The 21,198-nt window shown below is 37.3% G+C and overlaps 1 protein-coding gene across 1 annotated transcript in view; it reads right to left on the bottom strand.

The window, feature by feature from the left end:
* Window positions 1-833: 833 nt before the first annotated feature.
* Window positions 834-21,198, bottom strand: part of LOC150094514 (SAP domain-containing ribonucleoprotein) — a 282,266-nt gene continuing 261,901 nt past the window's right edge. The window contains exon 8 of the mRNA XM_090412228.1: window positions 834-1,048. Within this exon, the coding sequence (XP_090268354.1) occupies window positions 1,007-1,048 (42 nt within the window). The 3' untranslated portion in view covers window positions 834-1,006. The remainder of the gene's footprint in view (window positions 1,049-21,198) is intronic.

Here is a 21,198-nt window from a genome sequence, read left to right as displayed (position 1 = left end):
ATTAGACATTAGGTCAGAAGCCCTGGTCGGTTCTTCGCATTCCTTTAAAGGCTATGTGGAGATCTCCTCTTAGTTATACAGCTTTGACCCTTAAGCATCCCATAATTTGTGATATCTTCTGTTATGTTAATTATGGATAATTGTTTTCTTATTTCTTCATTTCTTATCTCGTCTATTCTTTTATAGCCTGCGAGTGGAGGAGAACTACTGCAGCCAAACAGGTCCCCAGATGGCGGATAGGGGAATGGCCTTCAGAAATGGTGGTTAGCTGTGAATACCCAATAAGCAGTCCTGGACCAAAGTGGGTATTGTCTGGAGGCATCCCCATCATCAGACTAGGTTGCGGATGGTTGGTAACCAGCCCAACAGACAAATTCTTATGCTTGCAAGATTTCAAGGAAATAAAAAAAAAAGACAGCCCGAATGGATAATGAAATGGAATTGGAAAAAAGGACTATGAACTAGATACAGATTGGAACAGTAAACATAAGACGCATCAATCATATGATCGAAGAAATACAAAAAGCCCTAACAGAAATGAAAATGGCTGTATGACGTAACATACTATTTATTTAAGAACTTTTCCCAACTCTCACCAGACAGCCTGAAACGTAAGAAATAGCACATAATTAATCAACAGTTCACGAGAGGCAGTGTTATTTCGCATTCTCCAAAACAAACTTGAATGTCAAATAGATGGCATGATTCTTTATTCCTTAAGAAGTGCGCTTCCATCAGAAAACATGGATAATGCATCATTCCAGTGTTTAGTATTATATGATAAATGAAGATTTATACAGGTGCATTTTGAAAATAAAACAACTCAAAAAAGATTACAGAGAAAAAAAAAAATTTAATATCAGAGTAACAAGGCTCGCTTACAGATATAGATACATACATACGTACATACATACACAAACAAATAATTCCCCTACAGATTTCATTTACAGTTTGTAGGATATAATTTATAATAATATCCATTCCTTTCCTAAAAAGAGCTGTTTCTTCATGGCAACTCAAATCTCTCTGCTCGCTTTTTCTTCTTTTCCTGAAATTAAACAATTATGAATGAGCAACATAAAATAATAAATTCATTAGATGAAAACCATAAACCTATTTTCTTTTATTCAGTGATGTAAAAATGATTTCAGAACTATTTAAGAACCAATGACATTTTTATTCACCCCAAAACACATAATCAGTCTGTCAATAGTTAGTACAACAAATACAAACATCTTCAGTTAACACCCCTTCCCAGCCTAATCTATTCTTTGAAAGATAACAATCATTTCTGTACCTGATTTAGAATTATATAAAACTAGGCATGGGTTGGTATGGTTTGAATTTGACTGGAGTCATGGTTAGGGACATTGACAAAGCCAATGTGTTATATATCTAGTAACTGCATTATTCAGTTGGTCTATTAAGTGAGTTTGCCTGGAAAAAAAACCTTATAAAGGTTCTTTGCCTCTTAGAAGGAATTTGAACCTATATCTATAATACATCAATGGAAAGGCAATTGTCACATCATCTACGTGACTGTATCATGGAAATGCTACAGACATAAATAGATACATATCATACATACACAAACACACTAAATAGAACCCACAAGATGTGCACGTTTTTTAAAACAAAATTTCCAATCTGATATTAACTCTTTAACATGATAACATATTTCTGCTACAAAATAAAAATTGCTAGCATTCAATACAAAAATTCTATGCATAAAGAAAAAATTTCATTCTTTGTTAAAGAATTTAGCAATGAAGAAGTTTATTATTGTTACTGTTCAGGAGAAAAGCGAGATATTTTCTAGAATGGCTTTCACTAGTAAGAAGAAAAATCAAGGCCGACAGCTATCTGCTTGAAAGTAACCCAGGAAACATTTTTTTTTTGGGGGGGGGGGCTATGCAGAATCAAGAATTTCAGAATCACATCTAATTTTGAGTTTCATCTCTCTCCTCTGCATCCTTGTAATGCTTTTATAGTTTTGTGTTAAACAAAAAAGCCTCTGTAGCTCAGTCAGTATAGATGATGCCCTTTGGTCAGAAAGACCTTGGTTTGATTCCTGTCTGTGACATGAAGAACCTTTATCTGGTCTAATACGGGTTTTTCATCCCTCAGAACAAGCAAACTGGCCTGTGAACACACACACACACAGATTTACAGTCATAAATACATACTTAATCTCTCATTAGGAGAGCTCAACCAGTCCTAAGGGATGGATGAAAAACATAAGGAACCCCATATTGATAAATAAAATAATCAAAAATAATTCATACACCTGATATGCAAATACTATAACCTGCACTTTGCTTATCAGAAATCCAGTTACTATCCATATACATTCATTACAGACTCTTCACTCTCACTTAATGATGACTTAATTGAGTAATGTTACAAATCTGATTTGCTAATTATCGGACTTATTTTTTTTCCTCCATAGTGTACTTTGTACACTATGCAAAAAAATACACAAGTACAGACTTGGAAAAAATGCATAATATACACAGTGTGCCCATTAAGTAATGAGACAACAGCTATTATATCAAAACTAAGAACTATATTTCGAATTGTCAATTACACAGATTCAAAATAATCTTCCTCCAACTCCACACAATGTTTACATCTGTTGTACAGATGTTTGAGGGCACAGTGGAAGCCCTGAATGGGATAAACCAATCTGGATTACACCGCATTGGATGTAATCCTCAATGTTTCTGAAGAACTCCCCTTTCAAGGCATGATTCATCTTTTGGAAAAGGAAAAATTTTTGTAGGAGCCAACTTGGCAAATGGGAGGGGGGGGGGGATTTCGATTACACAGGTTGACTTTGAAGGCAAAAACTTCTGAACAGGCAGTGCACTGTCATGCAACAGAAACCAATTGTTGTTGTAGAACAGTTCTTTCCTGACACATCACATGTGGGCATACAGATGTTGCTTTACTCCTAAATAATACTAACCATTCACTACGGTGTCCTTAGGAAAAAATTCATAGTGGATGATTCCAGCGGTATAAAAAAAAAGACTCGAGCAGAACACCCGTGCATGGCTCAGACAGCCATCAATGTAAACTTTTATTAAGCCTTATACCAATTTTGGTACACTCCGTAGCAGTTTTTCTAATTTATAGTAAACTTTTATCACAGTTCTTTGCTCTACGATACAACTTCTGACATGCACCACTCACACACTCTTACTTCAATGATTGCAACATAAAAACTGCTGCATCACTGAACTCGAAAATTGCACTTGCAATTACAACACACTCTAGCAGTCCAAACTATAAATATGTTTGTTACTTTTTATTCAAAGGGATGTAAAAAATCAATCTCATTACTTAACAGCACACTATGTATAACTAAGTATTTAATAATATATAAAAATTATTTGTATTAAAATCAGAGCTAAGATCCATAGTTTTTTCAAGAAAATTCAATCCTGCTACTGATGACACAATGCTGACCATGCCCAATCTAAAGTTGCAAATAAATAAAATTAAACTGTTAATTACTATATATATGTTTTTAATATACTTCAGTGGAGGATGTACAGATGGACTGGCAATTTAGGACTTGCCAACCACTAGAAATAGCACTGATAGCAACATAATCAAATCTACCAGGTATAGCATCATCCATTACAAAAAGTCCACTCTGCACCGTTTTCATTATGAAAATGGTGCAGAGTGGACTTATCATTCAATTCAATATAACATAATGAAAACAGTGAAAGCCAGCTACTGAAACAACTTCAAACTTGACAGAAATGAAATAGACATGATCAACATTGGAAGCATTAACCACGCTACCGGCCAAGACGTCTATAGACGTTCACATTATCATGGATGCGAAGTGCTTATTAAAATTATAATACCATTGTTACAACAATGAAATATGTGATGGATACGAAGCGAATGCGGATGCGTATTTGATCCATAATGGCTGGTAAGGTGGTTAATGGAGATTGGGTAAGGGGGACACCAAGATAAAGAAAACTAAAACAGGTAAGATATTTCTGAATAATAATTACAAGTTGTTTTTTTACACACAGCAACAGTGATAATGAAAAAGAAAGATTAAAACTGTAACATTAGACACTAAACAGGAAAGTTAACTTCTTGAATTTTCAGGCAATTTCAAGTAGTGACGTGAGCCAGGGCGCATGAAAGGGAACTACAGGGGGTACATCTTACCTGAGCCCTGAGTCAAAACAGGGGCCTGGGAGCCGCCTTTTGAAAAAGGCAAGCTGACTAGAGTGGCAGGTATTAAGATCACCTAGGAAGAAGACTTCACTATTTGGATAGCTGGATTATAGAAAGTCAAGCTTTACAGATCAGAGTGGTTTTCAGAATTTAGAAAGCAGTAAATACAGTAGATGAATGTAAGTCCAATCTCACAAAGGCAGGTGTGATCCTTGTGGCAAAAGAAATCATGCAGTAGGCAATCTGTACATATATGGGCTGAATATGGCTCACAACCCAGCTGTTCACCACTGCTTCACATATTAGTACAGTCAAGTAACTTACTTGGCTTTTTATAAACCTAATTCTGATAATAAGGAACTTAATCTTATCACAATAGTCTGCTTTGCAAGAAAGAGAATTCCTTACTACATCTATATGTGATTCATAATAATGCTTAATGATATAACTAACATCAAGAGGAAAACAATACAATTATTAAACTCACTAATATTTTGCTGGTATTCTGCCCAGCTTCAACACAGCACAATAATAACTGTGACAGGCACAAAGAATAAACTAAGTAATTATAGAAAAAATTTAATTTGTAACTGACACCTAATGTCCTTACATGGCACCCTCTGTGGGTCAGATAACTACAGAGTTGATTTACAAAAGTCTGGCTATTAGGTCTTAAAATGACAGTCTCCCAAATCTTTGGTAAATTAATGCAACCATAATTGTTGAGGTTGGGAGAGTGCTTCTTGGAATCAATGTCAACTATGAAACAGTCTCCCAACCTCAACAAGTATAGTTCTATTAACTAACCGATCTGAGAGACTGCCATCTAACAGCCAGACTTCTGTAAATTAACTCTGTAGTTATCCAATCCACAGAGGATGCCATGTAAGGACATTAGGTGTCAGTTACAATTTAAATTGTTTCTATAACTAGTGTTGCATGCCTGTAAACAGTTATCATTGTGCTCTGGTGAAGCTGGGCTGAATACCAGCAAAATATTAGTGAGTTTGATAATTGTATTTTTTCTCTCTTGGTGTCAGTTATATCATTAAGCATTATTATGAATAATGAATGATACCAAGTCTTTTCTTTATGTATTGTATATATGATTGGCTATCTCACACACAAAAAAAAAATCCTCACATGCCAGATAGGATTTAAATAGAGGCCTTTCAAACTAAAGAACATCATCATAACCAATGTGGGAGAATTAATTTGAAAAAAACTGTTTTTTTTTAAATATAATATATACACATATTATTTTTAAGGGTGGACGGAGCGCTTTTTTTGTAGGAAGGGAAAAAGATGAAAAAGGGGGCTGAAAATAGAAACTGTTTTTTAGAGGAAGGGTTTATGGGAAAAGGGAGCCAGAGGTTCCCATAAACCCTTCCCCTGTGTATTCATCAAATTTAGTAAAGTGTAAATTCGTGGGCTTTTGAGTTTCTGCAGGGAGGTGCTGCAATCTCTTAGCAACTTTTTTTTCTTTCCATATGTTTATATGGTACAGAAGGTGAGATATTTTTTATTTTTAATTTGCCACTCAAAGGATGTGCTGTTGCACAAATAATTATAAATTACAACTATTTATAGCAAATATACATAATTATAAAATATAAATCAAATAATCATATACTTGCCTAACATGGTAAACCAAGAAAGGATCTGATTTATTAAAAAAAAAAAAGAGGTGGGGAGGATAAGAAATTTCACATCTTTCATATAAATACAAGAAAAAATTTTTTCTATATAATAAATAAACAGATTATTAAAAAAAAATAATAAAAAAACACCAGTATGAGGGAAATTTTCATTATGCTAAAACAGACTTACACTTGAAAAACACTCTACTTACATTTTAGACTATTTCAAAATAACAAGAATGGCATACTGTTAGCCAACGTAGCATACTTAACACGATAATCTCCATTTAAAAAAAAAGTTACATGTCATTCTATCGAGCTCAGTTTTGCAGAACAGCATTCCCCACAAATTATTCCTTGAAGATTGCATTGCAAACTTCAGCTTTTTAAGAGGAACATCTGGATTGAGTATTCCAGGTAAGATTTAGAAATGAGAATAAGAAAAATTGTAGAAGAAAAACTTGAAGAAAAAAAAAAGTATAAAAGAGTGATAATTGAGTAATCATAGATTCCTACCTAGATACCAAAGATCTGTAATTTAAGATTTGTACATCTGAAAAAGGCACATGAGACAAGGTCACATGAGAAAAGCTGTTCAAAAGACTACAAGTATATGGTATGAGCCAACATCAAACTAAGTAATACATAAGTCTTTATTTGAGTTACAGGTCAGCAGTTAGAAATGAAGGAGGTATGCGAAAATAGTATGATGTAAAAGCATGGTGCATGCACACTATTTCTAATGTTATTCATAATCTATGTGGATTACATTATGAAGGAAAGTGTCATTATGCTTGATATCAAAATTTGAGATGTTAATCTAAGCTTTTTTACTCAATGCAGATGATGCTACCCTCTTTCTTTAAGGATTCCTTAACTAGACTGAACAACTGCTGTATATAGTATAAAAAGCAGCAATGACTAGACCAGTGGTCGATATCGACCCCCAGGGGTCAACTGGAAAATATAAAACATCAATCTACGGGTAATAATTAATTTGGTTAACTTGGATTACCTCCATCCTGAATGACAATGCAATTAAGAGTGAATTGTGGGAACAGTGACATGAATAGGACCGGTAAGATGGAGAAAGGTCATGAAAATAGTCACGGAAGCTAATCAAGTAGGCCAAAATAACGTATTTACCAATAAACGAATGTTGGTGGTTCCCGCCCGGCAAAGAAGCACACCCTTCACATTGACAACGTTAGTAAATTGTATACTAAGTTAATAAAAGTCTTATTTTCATATATGTAAGGAAGATTGTATTATTGTTAGTTTGTTATCTAAATTAAATTTTATATTTTATATGTTATTTATCCCTCCTATCAAATATGTAATATTAAGAAGGACGTCAAAAACAAAACCGTATCCCTTTGACGTTAAGCCAATATAACAATATATACTATATTATACATACAATAAATACTGTAACTATAAAATAAACAATCTAAAATTCACATAAGTATCTTTTTTGCTTTCCTATTATAATTACATAATAGTAAAATAGAGGGGGCCGATAAAAAGTCAAGAAACTCTTGAAGGGGTCGACGGTCAAAGAAGTTTGGCGACCACCGGACTAGACTATGAAAATAGACAGGAACTTTGAAAACATCAGTTGTGTCCTGAATGTAAAACCTACATAAACAAGTAAAACGTAAATTATATAGGCATGCTTTTTAGTGAAATTGACAAGTTAAATATGGAAATAGACAACAGAATAAGCAAAGATGGTATTATGGAGAGTTAAATTAATAAATTTATATGAAATAAGAATAAAATTAGCCAGACACTAAACTAACCATATAAAAGATTGCCTTCAAACCAATTTTAATCTGAAAGCTGGGACAGAAATAAAATACAAAAAATGAAGCTGATCAAAGATTGTAAAGATGAGAGATGTGAGAGTACTAAAAAAGTAAGAGTGAACAGATTGCGCCAATCACAGAATCATATTAAAAATGAAGATATTTGGAACGAACTTGACACTGGTAGCATTCAGAAATACATGAATAGGACTAATTTCAGATGACGTGGATCACTTAGGACAGAATGGGAAATGAAAAGTTAGCAAAACAGACATTTAGTGATAGGATAGCTGGAAAAGATTGAAAAAAGGAAGACCGACATCTATGTGGATTGATGCGGTTCAAGTGCCTTAGAATACTGAAATATAAGAAATAATGACAATACTGGAGAAAAAACCTATCAATAAGAAGTTAATAATTATAGTGGACTTTTCATATAGTACTATCACAGTATCTTGTACACCTCCTGGGAGTACACATCAGGAGTTTGATGGACGATAATAGCAAAAATCAATGTTGAATATAAATACCACATGTTCTTATTATATTTGCTAGCCTTGACACACAAGAATATCTCCATTCTCTAACCAACAACCTGAAAATTTTTGTCTTGATGTAATATAGATGTTTCTGATATCTTTAGTAATATAATTTTCATCTTTCAGTGTATTAGGACCAGGCAGCTTTGGGAGAACCAAAGTAGCTTGAAAAGTTTCTTGTCTCTCTAAAATAATTCCCAGATTATATTATTCTTATACTACCCACAATTCTGATGTACTACAAACTTAAAACCTTCTGTGGGCAGGATTTACATTTCCAAAAAAGTCTTTTCAACTTGATTGTAGAAGTAATAAATACTGACATATTACAATGAAATTCTTTTTGTTCTGTTAGTTCACCCTAACAAAACAACAGACGATATTTGGGGGGGGGGGGGGAAGAAGCCCATGAATGAGAAAAGTTTGAGTAACGCCATCATATACACCCAACCATCCACTGAACAGCCAGTTTATTAAGTATTCTCATCTCATAACAAGTACCATTAGCTTTCAAGAACAGGCAAGACAGTCTAAAAGCAGACTAGTTTGCTTATAGCCTGTCCATGTAAAATATACTTTTTTATATTTTTTTCTTCTCACTCCTTAAAAAGAGCAATAAACTCCACTCCCAACCAGATTGTACATACATAATATTCCTATCCTGCATTAAAAGACACAACTGATGGACTGTGCTCACTCTTAAAACAATACAAAATTAGAATGGTGTATAAGCTCCTGGACAAAGTCTCTTTCTTCTTGAAACAAATGAATAATGGCCAAGATTTTTTTTTTTTTTTTCTTTTTCTCTCTCTCTCCTTCCCAGGTGTCTACAGTATCCCTATGAATGTGGGATCCAGTTTTTGAACAGACCACCTTGTTAAAAAGAAAGAACAAAAAATATATTTGATATGGGAAACCTAAAAGCTAGTAGTACAATATGCCTTGGAAGCCCTGGTGGAAAAAAAAGGCAGGCTAGCTCATGTTCTAAGGATCCAGTAAACTAGCACAAATTTTTGCATACAATACTGTTCCTCTCATGAGATGATATCTGTGGAGAATACTGCTGCAATCCTCCTACCATGACTGTCCTTTCTCAAAGTCACTGCTGTTGGATTCTGAATGAGGAAAATTGGAAATTATTAATACTACATTCAGAGTCCAACATAATCTGCCATTCCCTAAGCCAAATTTGCTCATCAGACTAATAATCTCTTATTAATAATATATGATTAAAGTTAAAGTGGTTAAATATATGGTTAAAGTTATGTTTATTAATAATTTGTTCATTTATTTATTTATTTTTACTAAATAATTTAAAGAAGTTACAACGTCAACTAGGATATACATTAAAATAAATTTTAATATACTTCAATATTTCGGCAACGTCACGTTGCCCTTTTCAAAAAACTTAAGAACAAGACACGTGCACGCAGGCACAACAAACAGTAAGTGAGGAAGAAGCAGGAAGTTATTATTTCTTCTAAAGTCCTGATGGTGCCCCCTAGCAGGTAATGTTGGTATTCTTGGGTGAATGGGTTGAAGGTCTTCTGATGTAGGTTTCCCAAATTTGAGGCAGTCTCATGCAGCCAAATTTGTTGAGGTTTGGATTGTTTCTTAGGACTGAAGCTGATTCCATGAAAAGCCTTTCATATTTGTATTTACTACAGTGTATTACCGTGGCTTTCTTCCACCATATTCTATGGCAGGTATCCAGCACATGGTAGGCAAGACCAGAGTGGCTGTATTGGTGAAACCGGATGTAGTCCTTGTGTTCTGAAATTCTGATATTTGCTGTCCTGCCTGTTTGGACAAAGTAGGACAGCTTACAGCTGCAAGGGACCTGGTATACACCAGGTAGGTCTACGCAAGTGGGGGGGGGGGGAATTGGTCTTTAGTAAAGCGGATAAGGGATGCCAATTTTTTATATGATCTGTAAAAGTCATGATTTTTTAGGATTTTTGTAATTTTTTCCGAGGTGCCTCAGATATAGGGTATGGTGATGGATTTAGAGTAATCCTTGTTGTGTGTGTGTGTGTGGGGGGGGGGGGGTTGTGATTTACTGGTTTCAATATTTTTTGGACTTTTGGGGGGGGGGGGGGTAGCCATTGGCTGAGAAAGTGTTGAGAATGTGGTTTAGTTCTGTGGTTAGGGCATTGTCATTTGAACAGATAAGTTTAGCCTTGTTGTGTAATGTCTTAATGACTCCATATTGTTGCGATGGGGGGGGGGGGGGGGGAGAGTTGATGAATGTATCTGCCTGTATGGGTAGGTTTTCTATAGACTGAGAAAACCAAGGTTCCATCAGGCTGGTGGGTGACTAGTGTGTCTAAGAAAGGAAGGCAGTAGTTTTTTTCTTCTTCCAGGGTGAATTTGATTCTGGGGTGTTGGTTGTTTAAGTGTGTTAAGGAGAGGAGTGCATCGGAGCCATGTGGCCAAATAGCGAACACATCATCAACATAGCGAAGCCAAATGGTTGGTTTTTGTGGGGCAGAGTTTAAGGCTTCAAAAGTCTCCATATAAAAGTTGGCCAAGGGCAGGGAGAGTGGAGAACCCATAGCTGTCCCCGCTATTTGTTTGTAGAATTTTCCTTGCCAAACAAAATAGCCTGAGCTCATTGTGAACTGAAATACGGCTGTGATATCGGGAGGAAATTTAGCTTGGATTAGCTCTAAGGATTCTTTGAGTGGGACGTTTGTGAATAAACAGGAGACATCAAAACTGACCATTATGTCAGTGTGTTCGAGCATAAGGTTTTCTATGCTGGCTTTGAAGTGGGCTGAGTTTTTTGTGTGCGAAGGTGTGTTGCCAGTATAAAATTGAAGATGTTAATGTATGCTCTTTGCTTTATGCAGACGATGTTATACTTCTAAATAAATCCGCTACAAGTCTGCAAGATTCCCTAACTAAATTGAATAACTGATGTAATAGATATGGTATGAAGGTCGGCAATAAAAAGACAAAGACAATGAAAATAGGCAGAATCGTTGAAAATATCAACTGTGTTGTGAATGGAGAACCTGTGGAACAAGTAAAACATTTCAGCTACTTAGGCATGATTATTTTAAGTGAAGAGGGTAAATTAAATATGGAAATAGACAACAGAATCAACAAAGCTGGTATGGTAAGAAGTCAATTGAATAAATTCATATGGAATAAGAGAGAAATTAGTCAGAACACTAAATTAGCTGTATACAAGACAGTGTTCAAACCAGTTTTAACTTATGGATCTGAGAGCTGGGTCAGAAGGAAAACACTTGACCAAAGACTAGAGACTGCAGATATGAGAGTCCTGAGAAAGATTAGAGGCGTGAACAGATTGCATCAATGGCAATATCATATTAAAAACGAGGATATTAGGAAAGAATTAGACACTGTCAGCATCCAGGAGTGCGTTAGCAGAGCTAATCTCAGGTGGTATGGTCACTTAAACAGAATAGGCAAGGAAAGATTAGCAAAGCAAGTGTTCTCTGCTAGGTCGGCAGGAAAACGACCCAGAGGAAGACCAAGATATAGGTGGATTGATACGGTACAAAGTGCCTTAGACGATGGATCTGATAATGTTGGAGTCTTGACAAGTAACAGACTAATTTGGAGGAAAATTGAAGATAGGAAGTAGTAATGATATAAATTTTTCATTTAGTACTATCATATCCTGTACACCCCTTGAGGGTACATGTCAGGAATTTGATGATGATGATGATGATGAAAATAGATTTTTCCCCACAAATGTCAGTGTTAATGATTCATTTAATAGTTTATCCAACATAAATTGAAAAGTGTGTTCCTAACATAATATTTTTTAAAAATTAGCAATTATGCCTTGCTTTAATGGCTGAATAATGCTTGTATTGTTGTATTGAAAAGTACAACACTACCTGTGCATTTGGATGTTCTAAATGCAGATGACTTGGTGCACTGTCAACAATTAATAAAACTTTAAAATTGAAAGCTTTTTGCTTCATATATGTTTCCACTTCTGCTACAAAGCAATTATTGAACCATTCAATAAATACAGTAGTTGCTACACAGGCATTTGTATTAGCCATCCAATGTACCAGCAGCCATTTTAGATCTATGCCTTTTAGAGCATGTGGTCTTAGAGATCGATTTACTAGGAGATGTTTCAATATTCAATCCCCTGATGCATTGCTACAAAGTAACAAAGTTACTCGATCTTTGCTCGCTTTATTCCTTGCTTTACCTACTTGCTTTTTTCTCAGACTTCGTGATGGAAGTTCGAGTAGGCATTTTCTTCTAAAACAATCCTGCTTCGTCAGCGTTACACACTTGATCAGAACAATATCCATCATCTTCCTGTAATCTTCACGTTACGAAGTATATTCCTTTTTACAAACCCGGTTAGGCATCCTTTGTTAGCCAAAAATTCTTTATCAGCCTGGGAAGAGGAAGTAGATGGCTCCAGTTCATTCATTTGTTCATAAAACCCAAGAGCTTTTTTTTAATTAAATAACCACTTATAGGAATTCTTCGAGTTAATTCTTCAATCCAAATTACAAGCACTCATTCCGTTTTTTCTAATAAAGCATCTCTTAAGTACGATGATAATTTGGCACTTAGTTTTGTGCCAGAAATGACAAATTTTGTTATTGCGACTTCATTGTTTTTAATTGCTCTTATAGTAGATTCGCCTAAAGTAAAATGTTTACCAATTGCTATAGATCTCTCTCCTTTTGCTAAGCGATCTAAAATTGCAATTTTTATTTCCAAAGAAATTGCTTTTCTTTGGTGCTTTTTTTCCCCCACTGGGCCAAACTGAATCTTTAAAATAAAAATTAGCAAAATTTAGACTTTCGATAATGAAAAGACAAACACTTACTCACATGCAAAATTAAACTTCACTGAGCACCGCATAACTTCACAACCACATAAAAAAAGATACGCACAAAAAGAGACCCAAGTGTATATGTAAAATTCAGAAGACATAAGCAAGGCCAATGGAGAGTGAGGTCGATAGCAGTCTTATAGCTTGATTGTAGAGATATTTGCGCGAGAGGACTATGAATTAGAGACAAAATTTTTGGCATTACACACAAGAAGATATGAAGGACTACAAAATTTTGCTATGAAACTATCAGTTTAATCTCTCATGTAAGTAAGATTCTGCTAAAGATTGTTTTAAATAAGGTTGAAGCCAAAACTGAGGGACAGGAAGGTTATGGGAAAGGCAAAAGATACCAGAGATCACATCCTTTACCTTAGGCAGATTGTTGTGAATTATAGACGTACTCTGGTGATGTACTTCATGGACTACTTGAAAGGTTTTGACTGAATTTTTGTTGGGCTATAATGAAAATACTGAGCTTTCCTGAGAGTTGATTTATACAAACTAGCCACAGTAAAAACAGGTGTAGGACTAACTGATTTGACTCACCTGTTCAGCATTCATGCTGAGGGGATCATGCATGTAACAAATAAGCTGACTACTGTATCACCAGAATATATGAGGTGTGCTAATGATGCAGTATTCTCCAGTAATGACAGGGAAGAGCTAGAACAAATGCTTGACAGAGTTTATGACATTAGTGTGAGCAGAGGACTTAAATTTGATCCTAAAAGTATATATGAGAAAGATATGAGAACACCCCCCCCCCCCTCCTCTGTGTCTATACTTCTATGCCGAGCCTTAATGGAGAAATAAGTGAGTAAGCCAAGAAACCTGAGTGTCTTGGATCCATCAATAATGCAAATAATGCAAACTATCTGATTACGCTATGTTTAATGTATAAACTATATTACTGTGTTAACTTAAGGCCACGTGCATCAGAATGGTATGATGATTATGTATGAAATTATACAAAAATTGATTGTATTAGTGGTTATTGCAATTTAACATGTGTAATTAGTATAAATTATTTAGAGCCTTTGATCTAAATGGAGTGCATCCACATTAACCTGTTTGAATTGTATAATTGTCCATCTCTTTAAGGCTCATTAAACCATTTCATTTATGTACTTGCCGGATCTGTTTGTGTTATATGAATTCAAAACCACCGCTCATAAAAAAAAATCAACGAACTAAGCGGGATAAACCCAAGAGAATAAATATATTAAGCGAGCCACGACTGTAAGAAAGAAAGTAAAAAAATAAATGTGTTAATACTTATAGGGTAAGCTCCATCAGATTGTTGTGTGATAAGATAATGTTTAGAAAGTAAAGAGGCCAATTAGACTGCAAAGATCCTAAGAATTAAATTAATTTAATAGGAGACCAGTGATTTACTTGCATATGTGAAAGAGCTAAGATGATAATAGCCATGTATTAAACAAATAAAAGAGGGATCTCAATGAAGAGAAAAGGGGGCACAATACAATATATAAATAAATTGATTGCCGCTTGGTATCGCACTGATTAGATCATTGGCTTGTCGAGAGCTCCTGAAAAGATTAGTAGTATATTGTGTTAACATTAGATATTTTACTAGAATTTTAAGTAGTATTGTTTGCTTTTTGTTTCTTGGTGTGTCTGTGCAATTTTTGCGTGTTTTCTGTTATTTTAATTATTATTTTTAAGAAAAGATAGCGTACACATGGCACCGATAAAGAAAAAAATGGCGGCCGGGTCGCCATGTTTGTTTAAGAGTTTTGATGTAAACGAATTTATGCAATGTGCTGTCTGTGAGATGTATGCCTTGCGAAGAGCGGTGGGAGTCTGGTTAAAAAGTGATAGTGGAGTTAATATGTGTAGAAAGTGTAAAGAGAATGAGGACTTCAAGCGTGTTTCGTGTGTTGAGAGTGATATCGTTAACGATAGTCAGAATGTAGAAAATGGCGGTGTGCTAGAGAATTGCGTGGTAGTGCCAGATAGGTGTGAGAGCGTCGCTGAAAGTGTAAATGAAAGTAGAAACAAAGAAAGAATGGATGATTTGATGGATAATGAAAATGGTGAGATAAATGCGAGTAGCGAAATTGCCCGTTTGAATGTTGCGATACACAGAGCTAAAAGACAACTGGAGCGTATGGAAAAATGTGTGTTGAACGTGCCGACAAATAACCGGCGGAAGTCTGTGACGGCAAATAATAGAATGTTCGTAAACGTCAATAAAATGATGGAGCGAGTGCTGTATGGGGATTCGCTATTAAGAGGCATAATAATTGAGAGTTTAACAAAGTCGTACCAGCCGGGTGTGAACATAAAGGACGTCAGCGAATCAAATTCGACTGCAAAAACAGAGGGTGAAAGAGATGATAATCGTGGCAGGAACGAATGATTTGAAAGAGGACAAAATGGAAATGATAGAGGATGTGAGGGAGCTGTTTGAGGTAGCAAAAGAGAAAAGTGAGAGAGTTAGGATGGTGAGTATCTTACCGCGGTATGACAGCGAAGTGTTTAGAAGGAGGGCCATAATTGCCAATGACTTTATGCGTGGGTTATGCATGGAGAGTGGTGTGGAATTTGTGGATGTGTGGAATGAGTTCGATGGGCGAAAGGACTTATATAAGATGGATGGGTTACATTTGAATGGAGTTGGTGTACAGAGACTTGAAAGAGTGTTGATGAATGATGTGGAAGTGGATGTACAGACTCAGGGAAACTAGATTTATTAAGAGGAGGGGGAGTAGATATGCAGACTTTAGGGGGGCAGTTAAGTGTATGAATGAGTATATTATGCCCGAGCGAGTACGACAGACAACAAATCAGAATGGAATAGTTAGTATAAGGCATCAAAGTAGAGATGGGACAAATGGGCTTCTGCGATTCATGTACACTAATGCCAGGAGTATTAGGAACAAGAAGGAAGAGTTTTTGGCCATGGTTGGCACTTCCAGGCCACAGGTTGTCGGTATTATTGAAACATGGCTGACAGAAGATGATAAAACTAGTTCGATTGAATGCGACGGGTATAGCGCGTTCAGGAGTGACAGGGTGAATAAAAAGGGAGGAGGAGAGTTATTGATGATAGCTGATGAGCTTCAGCCAAGGAGTATAGAAGTTGAACTGCAGGATGGGGAAAAAAGCACATTTGAGGTTGTTTGGTGTGAGATAGAATCTAGCTGAACAAAATATACAATTGGGTGCTGCTATAGACCGGGTGATGGAGTGGATGGCGGCGATAGTATGCATAAGCAAATAGAAGAAATGAGCGGGAGGGTAATTATTATGGGTGATTTCAATTATGGTAACATTGACTGGAAAGAGGAGATGGCACATGGGAGGAAGGTATTGGATTTTATGTGGTTATTAAGGGACAACTATCTACGGCAACATGTATTGGAAAATACCAGGAGGCAGAGAGTGCTGGACCTAGTAATTGCAACCGAGAATGTGGCTGTAATGAACATGACCATGTTGCCACCAATTGGTGAGAGTGACCATAAAGTCATGACTTGGGAGGTGGCTAAAGGAGTCGAATTTACAATTAAGACAGGGAACATGTGGAATTACCGGGCTGGTAAGTATGACAAGCTTAGGTGTGTGCTTGGCTCAATGCCATGGCATGTAAAACTGCAAGGGCTGGATGTTGATAGTGCATGGGAGGTGGTTAAGAACTGTTTGCAGGAGGCAATGGTTGACTGTATACCAAGAGTCTGAATAATAAATCAAGTGGGGGTTAAATGGATGAATAACACTATTAAGCTTGAGCTGCAAAAAAAGAAACAATTGTGGAGGGAATTTAAGGAGAAGGTGACCATCAGGCCCAGGAACAGTATAAAGCTCAGGCCAGGATGGTAACAAGGGTGGTAAGAAAAGCAAAAGCAGATTACGAAAGGAAATTGGCCACGCAGGCTAAAGAGAATCCCAAACAGTTTTTTCAATATGTTGCAAGTAAAAGGGAAAATGCTCATGGTAGAATGATTTTAAAAAATTATGAGGGTAGGGAGGTAACCAAATCAGTCGATATAGTGGAATTACTGAGCGAGCACTTTGCAAGAGTATATCATCCAGGTGGTGACTTTGCAGGAATGGAAGAACCAACAGCTTATACTGGAATTGTGATGAATGAAGTAGAGGTAACTAGTCTATTACAGAACCTAAATGTCAATACATCTGTGGGATTGGATGGTATACCAGCTCGTGTCGTACGTGAAGCGGCCAAAGAATTGTCAGTGCCCTTGACCATTTTGTTTAATTTGAGCCTCAGGACTGGGTCAGTCCCAAGGGTGTGGAAAGAGGGGAAAATAGTTCCACTGCACAAAGGTGGTTCCAAGGCTGCTTTTGAAAATTACCGGCCAATCAGCATAACTGGAATCGTTATCAAGGTCTTGGAGAAAATAGTCAAGAGGAAAATACAAGATTGGATAGAAGAAAATGGGATACTGTATCAGGGACAGCATGGTTTTGTGAAGGGTAGGTCATGCCTCAGTAACTTGCTCACGTATTATAACACAGTGACGGCTGAACTGGATAAGGGTAATGGGTTTACAGTGATTCTACTGGACCTTGTTAAGGCCTTTGACAGTATACCACATGGAATTCTAATCAGTAAATTGCAGCATATGGGAATGGACATAGGTTTGGTGAGATGGATAGGAGGGTGGTTGATGGAGAGATATCAGAGAGTGGTTTACTCAGGAGTAGAGTCCACAAGACGGCCTGTCACTAGTGGTGTGCCACAAGGATTCTTGGACCACTGCTGTTTAATTTGTTCATAAATGATATAGGAAAGGATCTGAGAGGAACAGTTCATTTGTTTGTGGATGATGCGAAGTTGGGTAGGGCAATAGTGAATGCAGATGACGTCAAAATTTTGCAGGATGATTTGGATAGATTGGAGGTCTGGGCTAAGGAGAATGGATGTCAATTTAATGTGGCAAAATGTAAGGTTATGCATTTTGGGGTGAAAAGATTGGCGGCAGTTTACTGCATTGGTGGAACCGTGCTCCAGGAAATTGATGAGGCACGGGATTTAGGAGTATTGGTGGATAAGGAATTGAAATTTAGGGGACACATTGCAAAAGTGGCCAAATCAGCTCATCAAATCACTTGGATGCTGAAGAATATGTTGACAAGCAGAGACAAGCAGGTTATTGTTCCTCTGTATCGAGCCTTGATAAGACTCCATCTCGACTACTGTGCTAAGATTTGGTCACCTAGGTTTCTTCTTGATGGGGAGGAGGTGGAGAGGATCCAGAGGCAAGTGACCAAGATGATGATAAGTCTGTGGAATGAACCATATGAGAACAGGTTGAGGATTTGTGGGTTGCAAAAATTGGTTGATAGGCGGAGGAGGGGAGATATGATTGAGACATTCAAATTACTGAAGGGTTTCTATAAAATTAATTCAGAAGATATTTTTGAGAACAGGGCTGGTTGTGGGAGCACTAGGGGACAAAAAAATTTAAGGTCAATACTAAAATCTCTATACCGTGTTTCCCTTTTGAATCAACACATGAATTGGTTGTACTTCCTGAGGTGGCAGACACTAAGAGTCAAGTAATACTGGGTCTCGACTTTCTGGAGGAGAATCAATTCGTGTGTGACTTCGCAAATAGGACACTATCATTGTGTGAGAAGTACAGGCCTGAATGCCTAACAAGGCCAATTAGTGAGAGGGAAATAACCATGGAAATTGAAGCTAACGATAATAGTGAGAATACCGATATGTGGAGAAGAAAGCTGACCTCAGAAGCTTGTAAACACTCAAACCCAGAGCAGGACAGGGTTCTCATAGAGAAGTTTTTTGAGTCAGTCTTCCGTGAATATCCTAAGGTGTTCACAGAAGAGGTCAGTTCTATGTCATGCACAAAGAGAATCCAACATGCTGTCCAGGTCACCTCTGATACACCTGTATACGTAAGGCAGTACCAGACACCCCTCAAGCATATGGACAATCTCAAGAAACTACTGCTAGAATATGAAAGGGCTGGAATTATAGAGAGGACAAGTTCCCGATGGAACAGCCCTTTCATACTAGTCGAAAAACCCAATTGGGGGGGGCTGAGGTTCGTCCTGAATTTGAGGGAGGTGAAAACAAGGTAACAAAACCCATCGACTTCCCTGTATGCAGAATTGAGGATTTGTTAATAGGATTGGAAGGAGCTGAGTATTTCTCAAAATTGGACTTGAACTTCTTCCAAATCCCTCTGAGGGAGGAAGACAGGAAGTACTTTGCCTTCACCACCAGATGGCAGAAGTACCAAATGTACTGCCTGCCTCAGGGTGCAAGGAACTCAGCCATGAGCTTCCAATCTTTGATGAACTCTGTTCTGTCGGAGATGTTGGGAGAGGGAGTAATATGCTTCCAGGATGATCTCCTGGTTTATTCATCCAGTGTTTGAAGAGCATTGTAGATTGTTGGCTGAAGTTATGAACAGATTGAACAAAGCTCAACTTTCTTTGAAGTATTCGAAATGCAGGTTCTTCCTCAAGGAAGTGGAATATCTTGGCCATATGGTAAGTAAGAATGGGATAAAACCCACTGACAATAATGTATCTGCCATCTTAAAGGCCAAAATTCCCACCACCATAAGACAGGTCAGAAGATATCTTGGCATGGTAAATTTTTACCAAAGATTTATCCCAGAATGTTCGAAATTAATGGAGCCTATAGTTCTGCTGACAAAGAAAGGAAAGAAATTTGAATGGGGAAGGGAGCAACAACAAGCGCATCATCTTCTAAACCTTGCTCTAACACAATCTCCGGCACTGATGTATCCAAGACTGGGACAGACGTTCTATCTTTCAGCAGACGCCTCCTTTGACACGATAGCCTCTGTTGTAGAACAAGATGAAGGGGAAGGGTTTAAGCCCATCAATTTCATCAGCAGAAAGCTCTCCATTTCTGAGTTAAACTACTCAGTGATAGAAAAGGAGGCGCTGGCAATAGTCTAAGCCTTACTGAAGTTCAAGTACATGCTCCTAGGCCAACAATGCATCCTGCGATCCGATCACAAACCTCTCTCGTTCATTTCTTCAATGAAAGACAAAAACCAGAGGATAATCCGGTGGGCATTGGAGATGCAGGAGTTTAACTTGAGGGTAGAATATATTCCTGGATCAAAAAACGTGGTTGCGGATTATCTATCTAGATCATTGGGCTCGGACCATAAAGATAATGAGAATTCAGGGAATAATGACTTTCCTTCCGTGTTGAGAGTAAATGTATTAAACAAGAACAAAGTCACTCCCCTTGAGCATCAGATATGGGAGAAGCACCACATAGTGCGAGAACAGAAGAAGGATCTAAATTGGGGAAAGGTGTATGAAAAAATTTTAAAGAGCGATAAGTCCCTAGACACAGATTCATTCGATCACACCCTGCATATTGACCAGGATGGTCTCCTGCTTTCCAAACACAATGTTACAGGAAAATGGAAGGATAGAATTGTTGTTCCAGCGACAATGGTCCCCTGGGTACTCCACACCTTTCATGATGCTGACCTGGCAGGTCATCAAGAGGTGGTCAGAAGATGGAATAGAATTCGTGATAGATATCTTTGGAAGGGAATGAGGAGGGATGTTGAGGCATACATGGGCTCTTGCCACTTGTGCCAGAAGAAATCCAGTGTGATGGGCAAAGCCCCCTTACAGTCGATCCCAATCCCCAGGCGCCCCTTTCAGGCCATAGCTATGGATATCGTGGATCCTCTTCCTGTCACTGAGAAAGGAAACAGGTATATACTCGTGTTCATAGATATGTTCTCATGATATCCAGAGGCCGTGGCGATCAAGGATCAATCTGCTCGGACTGTGGCAAGAAAATTCTTTAAAATCATCATTTCTAGATACGGGACACCTGAAACTCTCCTTTCCGATCGAGGTTCTAACTTTACTGCTGAGGTGATGCTTCAGCTATGCAAACTGCTGAAAATAAAGAAGCTGTTCACCACCCCCAAGGTAAAGGGATGTGTGAATGAATGAACAGAACATTGAAGCTCACCCTCTCGAAGCTAGCAGATGATCGCATCTCGAATTGGGATACCTATCTGGCACACGCCTTGTTTGCATGCAGGACAGCTCTGCACACAGCAATAAAGGAGGCCCCTGCTGTTGTCCTTTATGGGTTTGAGCCAAGCTTTCCGAGTGGAATCTCTTTCTTCAGA

The sequence above is a fragment of the Typopeltis vanoorti genome, chromosome 22 (assembly GCF_054136105.1).
Source record: "Typopeltis vanoorti isolate ZY-2024b chromosome 22, IOZ_Tvanoo_1.0, whole genome shotgun sequence".
Lineage (NCBI taxonomy): Eukaryota > Metazoa > Arthropoda > Arachnida > Uropygi > Thelyphonidae > Typopeltis > Typopeltis vanoorti.
The sequence above is the reverse complement of the archived record's forward strand: the minus strand, read 5'-3'. Positions and strand labels throughout refer to the sequence as shown.